The sequence below is a fragment of the Eptesicus fuscus genome, chromosome 18 (assembly GCF_027574615.1).
Source record: "Eptesicus fuscus isolate TK198812 chromosome 18, DD_ASM_mEF_20220401, whole genome shotgun sequence".
NCBI lineage: Eukaryota > Metazoa > Chordata > Mammalia > Chiroptera > Vespertilionidae > Eptesicus > Eptesicus fuscus.
In genome coordinates, this window is record NC_072490.1 from 23,464,913 (window position 1) to 23,481,534 (window position 16,622).

The 16,622-nt window shown below is 39.5% G+C and overlaps 1 protein-coding gene across 1 annotated transcript in view; it reads left to right on the forward strand.

Annotated features, from left to right (window-relative positions):
- Positions 1 to 16,622, forward strand: part of TBC1D5 (TBC1 domain family member 5) — a 463,678-nt gene that overhangs the window by 420,061 nt on the left and 26,995 nt on the right. Inside the window, exon 20 of the mRNA XM_028129701.2 lies at positions 1,436 to 1,599. Coding sequence (XP_027985502.2) covers positions 1,436 to 1,599 — 164 coding nt within the window. The remainder of the gene's footprint in view (positions 1 to 1,435; positions 1,600 to 16,622) is intronic.

Sequence of the window (16,622 nt, forward strand, 5' to 3'; positions counted from 1 at the left end):
TCTTTTCTACAAATAGTATTGGGAAAACTGGATATCCACATGCAAAAGAATAAAGTTGAACTACTTCCTCATGCTATATACAAAAATTAACTCAAAATGGACAATAGCCTTAAATACAAGAACTAAAACTATAACACTCTTAAAAGAAAGCATAGGAGTAAATCTTTGTGACCTTGGGTTAGGCAATGGCTTCTTAGACATGATACCAACAGCACAAGCAACTAAAGAAAATATAAGTAAATAGGACTTCATCAAACCACTGACTTATACATTTCAAAAGGGTGAATTTTATGGTATATGATAGCTCAGTAAAGCTGGTGTTATTTTATAAAGGCAATTTTCACATTTAATCTATCTACAGTGAGACTATATTTACTTATTAATGATATAATTTTTAAAAGAAAAAATAAATTAGGTGGTCCCGGGGTTATTTATTTATTTATTTATTTATTTTTGTTGTTGTTAATCCTCACCAGAGGATATTTTTCCATTGATTTTTAGGGAGAGTGGAAGAGAGAGGGAAAGACAGAGAGAAACATCAGTGTGAGAGAAACACATTGATTGGTTGCCTTCTGCATGACCAGGGCCCAGACCGGGGAGGAGCCTGCAACCAAGGTGTATGTGCCCTTGACAGGCATCGAACCCTTTGGTCCACAAGCTGGTGTTCTATCCACTGAGCCAAACCAGCTAGGGCCTGGAGGTCTTTTTTAACTCTGACATTCTAGGACCCTGTGCCCTCGAGATCTCCTAGGTGCTGGGACCTGTTCTCCCCTCTCCTCTCCTAATCTCAGGGTTACTGTCCTTCCAGGTCAGCAACAATAAACCCATTGCAGCTTGAACCCTGTCTGAGGGAGCTTTTTGGCTCCATAACCTCTCAGTGAAAAGAGCATTGCTGGGGGTCACAGATGCACCCACTCTAATCCAGGAACCAATCTAGACAGAGGCCATGTGAGCCAGCACTTTGTCCCCGTTTCTAGATGCTTCTACCATAGGCTGGGGTAGCCAATACATCTGTTCTGCAATTAATGAAAAGGGAAGGGACCCTTTTGAAAAACTGAAGGATTTCAAAATTTTTATATTAATAATATAATGTACAGTATAATAGTTTCCAGTTTCTAGTATTAAGGATGATTCCATTACTGAGGGTCCAGTTTTTAAACCTGTGATTTTTAAAAACTGGATTTTTAATTTTTTTATATGTATGCAACACCTGGACTGTTGTAGTATAAATTACACGTAGAAAACTATAGCGTACTGCATTGTTTTAAAACATTGACAGGTACTCTGGTACATAAAAATGCATGCCTTTTAATGCTCCATAGTGTCATTGTGTTGACAGTGTAAACAAAGAAGTATCATAATGGGTCATTTATTAAAAGCAGTAAGTTCAGTCACCTAGTGGTGTTTCATTATTGCCACTTAATGTTTCTTACAGGACAAAGTTCTAAAAACATCAGTTCATCTCCAAGCATTGAGAGTTTGCCTGGAGGAAGAGAATTCACTGGCTCTCCACCTTTGTCTGCTACTAAAAAGGATTCCTTCTTCAGCAACATCTCCCGTTCCCGCTCACACAGCAAAACTATGGGCAGAAAAGAGTCTGTAAGTATTTAGCAGTGGTTTTTTGTTTGTTTTTTTATCCTTCATTTCAGGGTGCATTTGTTAAAGCTTCTTATAATGCTCTTAAAATTTTTACAGGCTAAAATGAATTATTCATCAAAAACAACTTGGTTAAAAATTTAAGAAATATTTTAAGGCTATGGTTTGTTTATATTACACTGGAGCAGGGAAGAAGGCAGCATCAATTTACAATAAGTTAAATCCCCAAATCTCAGGTCCTTTTTTCCCCTGCAAAATGACTTTTTGTCAAAGCCTGTGTGGTTTTTTTCTTCTTCTAAAATGTAGCAAATAGCATTATACCAAATAATAGATTAAGACACTAAAACAAACCAAGCTGTTTTGTTGTTGTTGTGTGTGTTTTTTTTTTTCAGTTTCAAGCATTTCCTGAAAATTCAAAATTATTTCACCATTTGTTTTTAAAGGTTATACAGATTATATTTCAACTACGGTATATTGATAGTTGCTCTCTAAGAGCCTTTGTATACATTACTCAAAAGAACATGTCTAAAGCATATCAACTACTTAAAAAACACACAACCTGGATGTGTCTGAAAATGTTAAGCCAAATCACAAGAAATAAAACATTTAGCCACTTTTTATAGCTCATTTAACAGAATATTCTACTATGAAGAATTCATCTGCCGACTGGAAGAGGATGCAAATTTAAGGTATTACAGAAAAGAATCTGCTAGTAGCTGTTGCTGAAGTAGTCCTAAATTAGAAAAAAACAATGTAAAACTTCTGAGGTATAATTATTCACGTTACACAGAATAGATAATGACATGGTATCTATCTGTCTGACTGTGTATGACCTTGGGCAGGATAGCTTTATGGTGCTTCAGCCCCCTCATCTGCGAATTAGACAACATGCAGTGCTCTCTGAAGGGAAGGGCTCACCACACACTCTCTTGGGGTCCCTTTCCGTGCGTAGGAACTGTGATTCTTTAATTTGTGGAAGAGCAGAATGGAACCTTCATTTAAAGATGGCGGCTTTAGTGCAGGCAGTTAGCTCTGCTCCCTCTTAGATTCCACTCCAGGGACAGTTAGAATAGTTAAAAATAAACCCTCAAGGAGTAAGAAACCAGGAGAGAAGACAGCAGCAACATTTTTTGTTCCTTGGAAAGCAGATGTTAAGTGCTAACTAACTTAGCCGCCTAAGAAAGCTGAACACCAAGTCAGCAGTAGGTAAAAACCAAGAAGCAATGTGATTTAGATTTAATCTTCTGGAAGCTCGGGAACTGGAAATGGGGTAAAGGTGGAACTGTAGACATGAGAATTGGTCAGAGGTCTCTCTCTTCAGAAAGCAATTGGATTCCCTTCCCCATGCTGGCAGAAGACTAGAAGTTTAATTCTCTGGACTGAGAGAGATCAGGCATGTTCAAGTACAGCACTACCCTACTGGAAAAGGAATCTATAATAATAAAAGCATAATATGCCAATTAGACCGGATGACCTTCCAGACAAAGCTGGTGCTGCAGGGAAGCCCGGGTCTCGGGTGCCAGAGGGAAGCTGGTGCCGACAGCCAGGGGAAGGAAGGCCTACTTTCATGCATCGAATTTCATGCACCGGGCCTCTAGTGATGAATATATTTAGCTTCAGAATTTGGCCTTGCCCCACTTGCCCCCGCCCCCCCGCCCCCCCCTTGCCCCTCCAAATTCCAGTATGTATATCCCTCCAGGCAGGAAGAATTTTCTCTAAGCAGAAGTCACAAATGAAAAAACATGCAGACATTCTGACCTCAGTGGTTCTTCAGGGAAATAGCCAGCTTACTTACAGTGAACCTACCCATCACTGTCCCATCGAAACAGACCTTGCTCTTGACTTTTAGTTTACACTGTTTTATATGAGTAGCACAGTCAAGGATCGCCAGGTACTGGAGGAGAGCATCTGAGAGTGAAAGACAGACAAAAACAAAATTTTTAAAAAAGTATCATTTATATGTATGTCCTGATGTTTTCATGTGAGTACCTGGTACACAGTAATTAAGCAAAAATAACTCAAGTTTAGCTCTGGACATGTTATTTACCTGTGGTTAGAAAATAGCAAAATAATGAAGTACCTCACTTTTAAATATCATTCTTTTGAATTTCATTTTCTGAGTGGTTCTTTAGGTAAAAATGATTTCGACATCAAAATAATAAAATGCTATTAAAGAAAAAAAGCAATTGGGAGGAAGCAAGTCTATGTAGAATTAGAATGCATCAAAAAAATATTCAGAAAACAACCACTATTAGAATCTACAATATCAACAATGTAAAACTCAATAGGAGAGTTGGAAGATAAAATTGAGGAAATCTCTCCAGAAAATAGAATACAGGCAGAAATGGGAGGTCAGAAAGAAAAATACAAGACAATTAGAGAACCAACCCCAGAGGTTCAAAATCTAAAAAACACAAGTTCCAGACAGAGAACAGATCAAATGAAGAAAATAGTCAAAAATACAATTCAATGCAGTTTTCCACCTAGTGAAAGAAAGACCTGAGTTTTCAGATTGAAAAGGTCCATGGAATTGGTCTTTGGAAAAGGTCCGTTGAAAAGGTCTATTTACTTGTCCCACACAAGTAAATAGAAACCCACACACTAATACATCACTGAAAAGGTTCAGAACTCTGGGAACAAAGTGATATCCTACAAACTTGTAGAATTGGGTTAAAAGAAAGATGTCCAACAAAGGATCAAGAATTGCATAGCTACAAACTTATCTTAGCAACACAGAAATAAGACAATGGAGGAATGCCTTCAGAACTCTAAAAGAGAAAATTACTTCCAACCTAGATTCTATACTGAGCCAAACTAATTAAATGTGAGGGTAGGATAAAGCCACTTTCAGACATTCAAGATTCAAAAAATTTATTCCCATGCACCTCAGACTCCACTGGAGGACATGCTCTACAAAAATGAGGACATACACTGAGGATGAGGAATACCTAAGAACAAGGAAATAGATTATCCAGAGCAAGACAACAATATTCCCCAGAATGATAATGCAGGGAGATCCCAAAACTTATGTACCACACAGCTACTTAGCAGGTCCAGTGAACAGCAGCCAACCCACATTGCAGCAAATTAGAAGGTTCCAGAAAGTTTTTTCCAAAACAATGAAATTGTAAGAATAACGAATATGTTTGAACAAATTGAGTAATTTTTACAACTAGAGGTGAGCTTGGGTTTAAATTAGTGATAACTTTAGAAAAAAAAACAAGCCAGTAAAGCACAAGATAATCGGTAACCCCAAAGAACAACAAAGTAGCTACAGGAAAAGAAAGAAAGGTTATGAGAAACCTCTTAAGTGAGCTACGACTATAATTTACATAGACATGATAATGTAAGCCTGTTGACTAATAATATAATCAAAACCATGATGAAATTCATTTGAGAAGATGGGGTGTAGGAACTGTTTGTTTGCATGCAGAGGGGAGGGAGCAGGTGGTAGTGGTCATTAGAGCTAAATCCTCATCCTCCATAGTGGAAAATTAGTGTATAATATTCTAGAACAGCGATTTCAACCTTTTTCATCTCGTGGCACACATAAACTAATTACTAAAATTCTGTGGAACACCCAAAAATATATTTTTTGCCGATCTCAAACACCAAAAAAAAGGTGTAATTGTTTTTTGATTTACAAAAAAAAAAAAAAAAGAATAATAATAGTAATTACCTACCTTTTTTGCTCCAAAGTGACTTTTTAAAAAATCAGGTGCCTATACTTGTATATAAGGATTTCTGGTGCCAAGAATTAACCGATCAGACACAACCTTATTTTGCAATGTGACCAATAAGATGCATCTCTGTATATGACCTACATATTTATGATTCAAAATAGGGTATTTACACTGGATGGCTCTTGTTGTGTTGGTTGTCATTTTTTTATTTGACAATCGAAGGGGAAAGAGGTCAGGTATTGCATGTTTTCAAAATTCTTCCAGCACACCATTAAAAATTGTTGCTATGGAAAAATCAAGAAGTAGCAATATAAGCTAGAGTATAGAGATGAAAAAAAGTGGGTAAAAGAATGAAAAGTGGTAACTTCTGGAGAACAGGAAGTGGAGGGTGGGGCTGTGTGAACTGTTTTTCATAACAAGCCTTGTAGAACCATTTGACTCTTCATAGTGTTACATGTATAACTTAGATTAAAAATAATAACTTCAAGTTACAACAAGAATAGAATATATTGACATAATAAATTAGAAGAGGAGATGCCTGTTTGTGAAAAAAAAAACACATATCTATGAAGAATCAGAGTAAGGAATAACAAATTATAAAAGCATATGGAGAGATGTGTCATTTGCATCATCATATTTTGGTGACATATGGATTAGTCTACAACACCAATTAATTACTTTTTTTTATGGTGATGCAGTGACTTAGAACTGAGAAGTGGAGCAAAAATAGAAACAGAGTAAGTCTAATCCTCCATGTAGACCTGCTGTGAACCAAGAAACAGAATACCAAATTGCTATCCAAAATTTAATATATTTCCTGACTTGTGGGAAGTACGTAGCAGAAATTTTCAAGAGAAAGCTCATGGTTGTCCAAGTAATGGTTAGCTTATTATTTTATGAAATAATGTATTGTAGTCAGTGCCCTTCGCCAAATAATTTCAGTTTTCCCCCATTCTAGGCACATGATAGTATTGTACCTCCATGGCTCCTATAGTCTGTCAGAGCCATGTGACTGGTTCTGCTCAGTGAGTTGAGTGGCAGTGATATGTATGTATTGTCACTACAGGATCCTCCCAGCTCTGTCTTCTCCTCTGGCCCATCTGCCAACCATGATAGACGTGGAGTGTGAGTGACAAATGAACCTCTGTTAATGTAAGATGAGAGTTGCTTATCACAGCATAACAGAGCACATAATTCAGAATCATTCTCTGATGGGAGCCACATACCAACCCGGGATGGTCCCAGTAGCATTAGAGCCTATGACTGGGCATTTATCATCCCTGAGCCCACTTTGCTTTCATTTCCAGCCCAGTCAGCGTGATACAGGGGTATTCCATATCCTAAAAAAAGTTCAAGATAGTTTCTCATTAACATCATCATTATCAGTTTTTTCATATGAGCAAGTGGCCCAAATTGAAGCAAAGATATCTCTTCTTTGGGACCCAGTGCCTTAAACTATATATTTTTCAGATTTCAAGATTCAAATTGATCTTTTATAGTGGCCCAGGGTCGAGAAATGGTTGGTGTCAGTTAATAAAAAGATGAAATAGCAGTTGAAAAGAGACATCAAAACAAAGATACTTTAGTACTAGTTCTCAACCTAAGTTGGGCTAAATCTGCTTGTGTTTCTAATCCAATCATTGAGAAATGATTTCCAAAATCAGTATAGGTGTGACATATTCTGGACAAGGTCATATAATAAGTCTCAGAACTTATTTCCTCTCAGTATTGCCTTTTTGTAAACCACAGGCTATCTTTAGATGAAGTTGTACACATTCATTCCTGTTAATGCCCCTGATTTGGCCTTATAATAAAAGAGTGTACAACTCAGTCTTTAAAAAGGTAATTAGTTAAGTCTTGTTCCATCTTACCTAATAATAGACAAATATGTAAATTGACCATACCTCTGCTACGCCCACAGCCAATCAGGAGTGAGTATGCAAATTAATCCAACAAAGATGTTGGGTTAATTTGCATATGCAGGCAGGGAGCTGCCGGGCGGGGCAGGACACCTGCTATGGAGGAGAGGGGACGGAAGGAGCTACAGGAGCAGTGCTCCAGCCAGGAGCAGGGACTTGGCGGCTCCTGGGTTGCTAGAAGCGAAGCCAGGGGAAGGAAGGCCTATTCTTGCATGAATCTTGGTGCTACAGGCCTCTAGTGTGTTTATAAAAGACATGATTATACTTCTCTGAAACGTGAACAAACTAGTAGGAAGTTTTAAAAATGACCTTACTTCATGATCAGTAGTAGTATTGTTTTGAGGATTGATATTTGAAGACAATTTTTCCTCTGCTTTGTTTCCCAAAAAAGCCTGTTGGGCTCACCTAATTCAAACCCAGGTTTTAATCAAGCCCTGACTTTTTTAGTCTTGCAGACAAAATTCAAAATGTTTATACTTTTTATTTTTCATGCTTTATTTTGCATAATGTAAATGACATTCTATACTTAGTGTTCTAGAAATCTATTTTCTTTGGTCATTCATCTGATTGTTAAATAATATTTTACTTATTTTGGCACTGTTAAATGTTCTACAATTATTGCCAAATCATTTTCCAAGAATATCTTTGCTAAGAAAAAGGAACATACTGAACATAAGAAAAACTCAAGTTGATTTGTCTGTGTGAATAAGTTCTAATATTTAAGCACATCAGCCAATTAAAAGATTTTTTTAATGTTCCTGATGAACTGCAAGACTTTTTGCTGTGCTTTGTGATAATTACACACCAATCTCTAAAGATCTAAACATATCCATTTAGAATCCTCTCTAAGCCACAGTAAATAAAAATTGCCTGAGCTGAAAATCCCTGCGTAAAACAATGTGTAGTGAGGTAAAAACCACCTGCTGGTCCAGATCACTACTGGGGCTACTCATCCTGTGTCTTTGTGACCCCTGCATGCACTCATCATTGCCATTTGGTAGGTTGAATATATACCATGGTCATGCTAATAGAATTTGTTTTTGTAATATTCATATATCTATTCTTTATCATGACAAGATAACAAAAAGTGTCAGATGAATGAAAACAAATTTGAATGCAGACTCATATTTACTTGTGGAAGTATAGACAACCTGAACATGATCTAATCTACTTCAGGTCATGTTCTAGAAACTGGAATTTAAGACATATCTGCATATGAACTATGAGAAAGCAGTCCAAATGAGGGTGCTGACAATGAAACTGAAGGAGGGGGAAACACATCAAAAGTTAAGTAATAATTAAACTAAATAAAAATATAACTCATCAACATAAGAGGTAGTTTATGGTTAAATGCCATATAAGTAGTAAGGGCACTAAATAATATAGATTCAAAAGATTGATCACCATGGGCTGCATTGGTCTAGATAAGCTCCATGTGAGAAATCAGACTTTAACCACAAACATATTTCTTCTTTTATTAAATGCAACCATTGTTTCCCTTATGAATATCCAACAGCTTCCTAGAATGGAATAGTGGTGGATATCAAGTAGGCAGTCAGAATGTCTGTTGCCGGTGTTTCCTTCTCCCTCACATCCTCTGGCAAATGTAAAATCGTTGGGATTATATCAACTTGTTTTTAGTACAAATACAAGAAATGATTATCTCAATGAGGAAATTTATTGCTTATTATTTCAATAAGAGTCCTGGGATAGGCAGGTCTAGATTTGGATAATTCATCATCTTTCTGTTCTGCCATCCTGTTTATTGGCTTTGTCCTCAACTCACTCCTATCATTTTCTCAAGAGGGTTGCCACAAGCCAGGTTATCTATCCTGTCATCCCTCCTATCACCCTCCTCACACATGCACATCTTCTAGAGAGGTCTATCTGGGCATTCCCCAGCAGGCTTTCCCTCCCATCTCATTGACTGGCCAAAATTAAATCCCTTGCCCACCTCCCCAACCAATCTCTGGTAAGATGAAAGGATTAGAGAAGCCTATGACAGTATGGAAAGGTGGTGAGGGAGGGGTGACTAGATAATTTGATAGGTGAATTATCCTAAATTATTAATTGTCAAAATGGCTTATCTAATCATTCCCTAAAGTATTTGCATTTTAAAGAACCAGTTCTGTTGCACCAATGATGTATTAGCCATGAATTTTTAGGCAGCTTGATTTAGATTGGTAAGTGGAAGAAAGAAATTGAGCAAGTGGCATTCCCAGTAGACCAGAATTTTTCTAGTTATCAGATTTTCTCTTCAGTCATTGATATACACTTCCTAAGAACACATGGTATGTGCAAAGTGTTGATTATAATGGATTTCTTTATGGGCTTCTATATGGAATTGAAATCTAGCATCTAGAATTTATCTAGTTATAGGAGTTTTTCAATTCATAAATATCTACACTAATAAAAGAGAAACATGCAAATTAACCATCACTCCGCTATACCCACAAGCCACGCCCACCAGCTAATCAGGAGCGAGTATGCAAATTAACCCAACCAAGATGGCGGCTGGTCACGGAGCTGGAGCAAGCAGGAGGCTTGGGTTGCCCCGGCAATGGAGGAAGCCAAGCTTCCCACCTTGGCCAGCCCTGGCCTCCGCTCAAGGCTACAAAGTTTCAATTATAGAAGATAAATAAATCCCAACAAAAGTGGAGGTGGCCACAGAACTGAAGCTGAGCAGGAGGTTTGGGTTGCCCCTGGCGATGGAGGAAGCCAACCTTCCCGCTCTGGCCGGTGCTGGCCTCCGCTCAAGACTACAAAGTTTCAATTATAGAAGATTAAATAAATCCTAGATACTTGCTTCCAGCCTGCCCTGGCCTCCGCTCAAGGAGGCACTGAAAAAAAAAAAAAGAAAAAAAGGAGGGGCTGGGACCTTGGGTCTCCGGGGGGTGATCAGGCCAAGATGGAATGGCAGGGGCCGTTGGGGGTACGCAGACCAGCAGGGGGGCCAGTTGGGGGTGAGCAGGCCGTCAGTGGGGGTCAGTTGGAGGTGGGGATCAGTGGGGATCAGGACAGCGGGGGGGCAGTTTGGAGTGAGCAGGCCAGCAGGAGGGCAGTTGGGGATGAGCAGGCCAATGGGGAGGAGAAGTGGGGGTGAGCAGGCCAGCAGGGGGGGCAGTTGGGGGTGAGCAGGCTGGCACAGGGGGCAGTTGGGGGTAATCTGGCTGGTGGGGGGGCATTTTGGGGCCAGCAGGCCAGCGGCGGGGGGCAGTTGGGGGCGAGCAGGACGGCAGGCAGAGTGGTTAGGGGCAATCAGGCAGGCAGGCAGGCAGGTGAGTGGCTGGAGCCAGCAGTCCTGGATTGTGAGAGGGATGTCCGACTGCCAGTTTAGGCCCGATCCCTGTAAACCAGCAGTAGGACATCCTTCAAGGGGTCCCAGATTGGAGAGGATGCAGGCCGGGCTGAGGAACATCCCTCCTGCCCCCCGTGCACGAATTTCGTGCACCAGGCCACTAGTACATTTATAATCTTCTATTACTTAATCAATAATAATGATGACAACCTTAAAATACAGTGCTATTTGAAATACTCATTCCTATTTAATACAGTTTATAAAATGAATAAATATAAAATGAATTTAGACATCTGCAACTTTTCTAACTTCTTTTAAGTCTCATGATAGGAATTTTAATCTAAGGCTAAATTGAACTCAGGTGTTTGAAACATGACATTTATTAGTTATTCAGTGTTACCTGAACCTTGTTCACAGTCTTTTGCCAGTGCATCAGTTCAAGGCAAGGAAGGTGGACCGTGTACGTTTGCAGGAGTGCCCCTTCTTCCTGTCTCCACCTCTTTGCCTCACCCAGTTCACATCATTGTCAAGAAATGTGACATCTAAGGGAGCATCACAAAGAGCTATTTTCGACTATTTGTATATGATATTTTAGTTTAGCTTTTGCAAACAGGTTTTATAACCAACTTTTTAACGTTTTTATGCTTCAATAAATTTATTTGCAACCCAAAATTCTGAGGATGCTATGAAGGCAGAACCTTAGGAAATGGAATTCTGAACCTTGACTGTAATGCCTTTTTTAGGAAAGTGAATATGGTGCCCTTTGGGGGCAAATGAGACACACATCTTCATCATCTCCATGAAATGCAAAGGTGCCAGACTGTACCCATGCTGAACACGGCCCAGGAGGCAGAGATGGCGGTGTCTGGGAGAGCTCAAGTGAAGCAATTAGAAATATTTAGAATCCCTGGACAGAAATCCCTGTACATTTGAATCATGCTCAATTAAATGCCCCATTGATAGCATTTGCTTCCTTCCAGTGACCTTTCCTGAAATTTGACATTTATTTAGTCTTGCAGTGACACATTGCCTTAGGGACAGTGCCTCAAAGTGCACATGTGCAAGGCAGGGGAGGAATGAGGGCTTTGAGCTGCCCTGTGCACATGGGGGTCAGGCAAGGCCAGAGGCCAAATCCTGAGGCTGTTAGGTTATCCTCCTCTGTCCCCCTCAGTGGTACCACCACTTTCTCCTACCCAGCATCTTTCTGCTCTTAAGTCTCCTGCCTCATAGCTTCTCATCCTTTATTCTTTGAAACACCTCTGTTAACTTTCCCAGGAATCCACTGGGTTCTAATTTGAGAAAGAAAAGCTTTGCTCCTGTCATGGGAACTCTAAGCCTACTGAACAAAGAGGGTGATGTCTCTCACACAGGTGGCTATTGCCTTGACACCTTACGGCCAAGGAACTCCTTTTTGGTTGTTCTCATGCTAAAGCTCTGTCCAGAGGGTCGGTCAGAGGCTTGGGTTACCACTGCTTCCTCTCTTTCCCTGAACCTGCTGTTTTCCCTCCCAGTTTTCTACTCCTAATGCCCATGTATCAGGAATTCATACACATGGAAGTACTGTAGGTGGTAAACACCAGGGACCTCACACCTGAAGCTTGGGAGCAAAGGGCAGAGTGACGGGACATTCAGTAATGCAGTCTGTGCATTTCTCACGAGAGCCCTGCTGGCTAATACCCAGCCTGTGCTCTGTTCACCAAGCAGCGTGCCCAGGTCTGGGGCTTTGTTTGCCTGGAGGTGGGACATTTTTTCCTCTGCGCAGAGGTAACATCCATTCCCCAAACCCTGCACCCAAAGGGGTGACTTTTCCTAATTAAATTAAAAGCATGTTTTAGGTTGGTAAAGACCCCAAGGGAACTGCAATTGTTAGAAAAATTTAGGACCTTTCTATTTCGTGGCAATGATGATAAAAAAAAAAAACAACCACAAAACGTGGACATGAGCAACTTTATAAAATATAAGACAAAACAACAATCCAAACCCTTCTCAGCCCTGACATTACAATGGGCTGAAGGATTTTAAGAGCCTTGAATAGTGGACCACCAAAAGGCAATATTATCAAATTCCCGAACCTGCTTTTTATTTAAGATGATGCCAAAGCCCTCCCTCCTTTTTCTTCACCATTGTACCAACTTAGAACCTTCTGTCTCTAGCCTTGTCATTTCCAGTCAGAACATTTCCCAAAGTTACTTCAGCGAGTAGCTAGAAACTTGAACAGCAGTAACTCAAAGCATGATGATTGCAGTCAGCCATGAACAAACTGGCCTTATATTAAATCCTAGAAAGTTATGGGCTACATTAGAAAACAAGACAGAAAAAAATAAAAACTTTTTAACTGGAAAAGCAGTTATGAAAGGGGACACTTTCCTCGTCCCCACCCCTGTCATTTATTCATGGACCCCAACTAGACTCTGATTCCTGCCTTTCTTGGTTGTATTTTCCAGTTGTTTTCTCACTTTTGATGGTCTTATTGTTCTGCTTTACAATTTCCTGACTTTCTCATTTTGCCTCTTTGACCCTTAAAGATGTCCTGAGCTCATTAAATAAACCCATTCTAACCACCCCTGTCCCTGCAGCAGAAAGAACCTTTCAGACTGTCACCTAAGGTCACTTTCAGGCAATCACTGACCTCTTGATCACCATCACCTTTATTCTTGGAGATGCTCCCAAAGTTAGGACAGAATTATAAGCAATATCATGAAAGTTTGCAACATCTTCCTGAAGTCTTTTTAGGGCTACTCGGGTCCTATTAACAAGGAAACATAACTTGCAAATTATGTCACTAACCTGACCCACATACACATAAACACCCACTACTACACAGTCCAAAAATTGAGGGAGGCCTCATATGCAGAATAATGCCCCCAATCAATTTAGAATAAGCAGTAAGAAATGCTGCCAAATTGCTTAACTTCAGGATGTTCTCAATCAAAATTCTAGGCAAAATTCAAATTTTGTTTGAAGCATATTTGTATATTCCAACTGTGCCTCTTATTCATTCATCATGATACAAAGATCTATGTTCCATAGAATATAAAAAACAATGCTTGTGAAATGAAATTGAAGAACATAAGAATGAAACCAGCAAGGTACCATTATTGATAATACTGTATATAGAGATCTTAAATTCATCTCTAGACAACAAATAGTAGTATCATCCAGCTGAACATTGTGAAACTATTATCAAATTACTGCCCAAGATAAATAGGTATTGTTTTTTTTCTCAGTGTCCGTAGTTGAAGTCACCCACTCTCAGTCTCTGTGACCAAATTCCTTTTGACACCCATGAAGCCTTCCCATCCACTCTCTGGAAGCTTTAAGCACTTTTGCTGGGCAGCTATGGCCCTGGTTAAGCTGCAGATTCCAGAGCCTCACCCCAAACCTACATTAGTAGTATCAACATTGAGGTGAGGGATGCCCTAGTTATTTGTAAGTATGCCCTTTGCTTTGACTGTCGGAGAACTACTTGTATTGAGTTAAAAGGCTTTTACAGGCACTTGTCACTATCACAGTCTCCCCTGTGGCAGATGTTGTACCTGGCACTCAGTCAATGTTTAGGAATGAATGAATGTGGTTAAGGGGTCTGTATGCTATGCAAGGATTTAGGTGTATTAGGCTTTATTCTGGCCTCAGGGGCCTGAAAAGTCCCCTCATTCCCCAGTGGCATTCACCAACCACATATAAAAGCTAATAGGACTTGTTGGTACGTATAGGAAATTAGGTTTCTATCAGTTTAAGGAGTGAATTAACAAAAGTGTGATAGGCATGTGAATAAACCAGGTAATTCAGAGAATTATTTCCTTCTCACCTTTTCTTTTTCTTTCCAGAAGTCTCAAAATCGATAGTTAAACAACGCTGTGTTAAACAACGCTGTTCCAGCACTTGGTTTCCTTTACGAATTGTAACTGAAACTATTTCCTCAACCATGCTTGATCCTCAGCGTGGATTTGCTGTGGGCGCCGTTGTTTTTGTTTATCTCTAATTGGACTTTGTGGGGTCAGTTAGTCCAGAGAATAGTGGTACAAAGGTGCACATTTTATCCTCACATGGGGCAATTAGCTTTGTTATAAGAAAAACAACCTTGGCTGAGCCCCTTCTCTCTGGGTGAGCCATCGTGCCCGTGCCTACTTTTGGTGCCAGGATCAGCAAGGGAAAGCACACAGATGGTTCAACCCGGCCAGCAACAGGGTGGGAAACTCAGCTGGAGTCCCCGGTGCTGGCTGGCTGGTTGCATCAGTTGGTCTGATCACATGTGCGTAGAGAGGGGAAAACCCTGGTTAAATAAAGCTACATCTGTGCCAATCGGCCTGGTGGAGGAGAGAGCTATTCTCGTTTACAAAAGATTGGTCAGGTTGCTTAATTATAAAAGTACAACACGGAGGTCCAAAAGATGAGACATTTCTCCACACAGACGCCATTTAATTCACCTCCCAAACACAGTCCCTTCTAGGACGGACTTCCTTTCCCAGGTAAAATGTTCAAGAGACAGGCAGTTGCCTGAACAATTATGCTTAACGTTTTTATACCTTTTGAATTTTTAAAGGCTCGATAGTTTCTAAGATATATCATATGTATATAGTTACTTATTTTAAAAAGCGGTTTAGGATTTTTACAAATAATAAAGTTTGTAACTATGCAAATAAGGTTTTATTCTTCCTCAGGTTACACATATGTGAGGTTTTCTATTCAAATATTTTAATTTCCACTATATTTATGTCCGGATTGTAAGTTTATTCAGTTTACTTTAGAATTTGTAGCACATGATCCTGGGATTTTTGGCACCATTCTTATCTTTTCTGTTTATTCTATTTATTGTTTTTTGTAAACAAAGTCTAGAAAGGAAAAGTTAGATTAAAATAGCTTGTGGTGTTGAAATGGCAGTAGGCATATAAAAGCATGTTTCTAACGGCTAAAAGTATTTAACAAATATTATTCATTATTATAAAAATATCTTCAGGAAATGAGAGATGAATGGAAATATTCTACCATTTTCTTTTTATTGCATTCATGTTCAAAAAGCATCTTTTATTCTCTGATACTTACACAAAAGCCTTTGTTTATCAAAATTACAGAAGAGAGCATGCATAGTTCAACAAAATTAATTTACATTTTGCTTTAAAATAAGTGCTTGTGTCTACAGTAGAACAGATTGATACCTAATAGTCTAAGAATTAGTTCTAAAGAAATAATGAAGCCACTCTGTAGAAAAGCGGTTGAGGGAGGCTGGAAAGCTATCCTAGATGCCTGCATCCAGTCCTTCCTCCCTGCACCCTACTCCGTGTTGAGAGAGGTCCTTTGGACTGTTACCAAGTAAGCATGTGATCATGCAGCCATCTGTTAAAACTGTCGTAGAGTAAGGAAATAGGCAAGGTTTCACAACCTTCCCAGGGCGTTGAAAGCTGTATTCAGAAGTGAATATGAGGGCTGGAGATGGGTCATCTAAGTCCTTGCCATTCAAAGTGTGGTCCATAGACCATTTGCACAGCCATCCCCGGGGAGCTTGTTAGCAATGAAGATCTCAGGCCCCACCCAGGCCTAACAGTGTTCCCCAGGTGATGTCTGTACCTATTAGAAATTGAAAAGAATGAGTCTATGTAGGATTAATTGACTACCAAATCAGAAATGAGGTTCTCTATAGATAAAGCCAGTTTCAAATATAGCCTAGTGTGAGCATGTTCTAGTGGGTGATGGTAACTGCAGTTATTGAAAGCTTTCCGTGTGTGCCCTCTGTTCTCGGCAGTCCACATGCATTAGCTCCTTCAGTCCTCAACAGACTACAAGGTCTATCTGCTATGAGGTGCTGTAATTACCTCCTATTTTATAGATAAGAGAACTGAGGCATAGAGAGGCTGTGGTTAGTGCCCTCTGCAAAAAACAACAAAACATACTCGTGACTGGATAAGGGGAAATTTTTGCCTTATTAGGTAGAGCCAAAAAAATAAAATGGGGTAAGAAACTAAGATCATTTTTAGTTCCTCAATAAAAATTATGAGAGGCAGCCGAACAAGAGGAAATTTCTTTTAATCTTGTGAACCTTACATGTTCTATTTTTAAAATATCACTTATAATCCATATCCCATATGTCCCAACTATAGGAAATACGTGATCTGAGTCAGTTATTTTAAC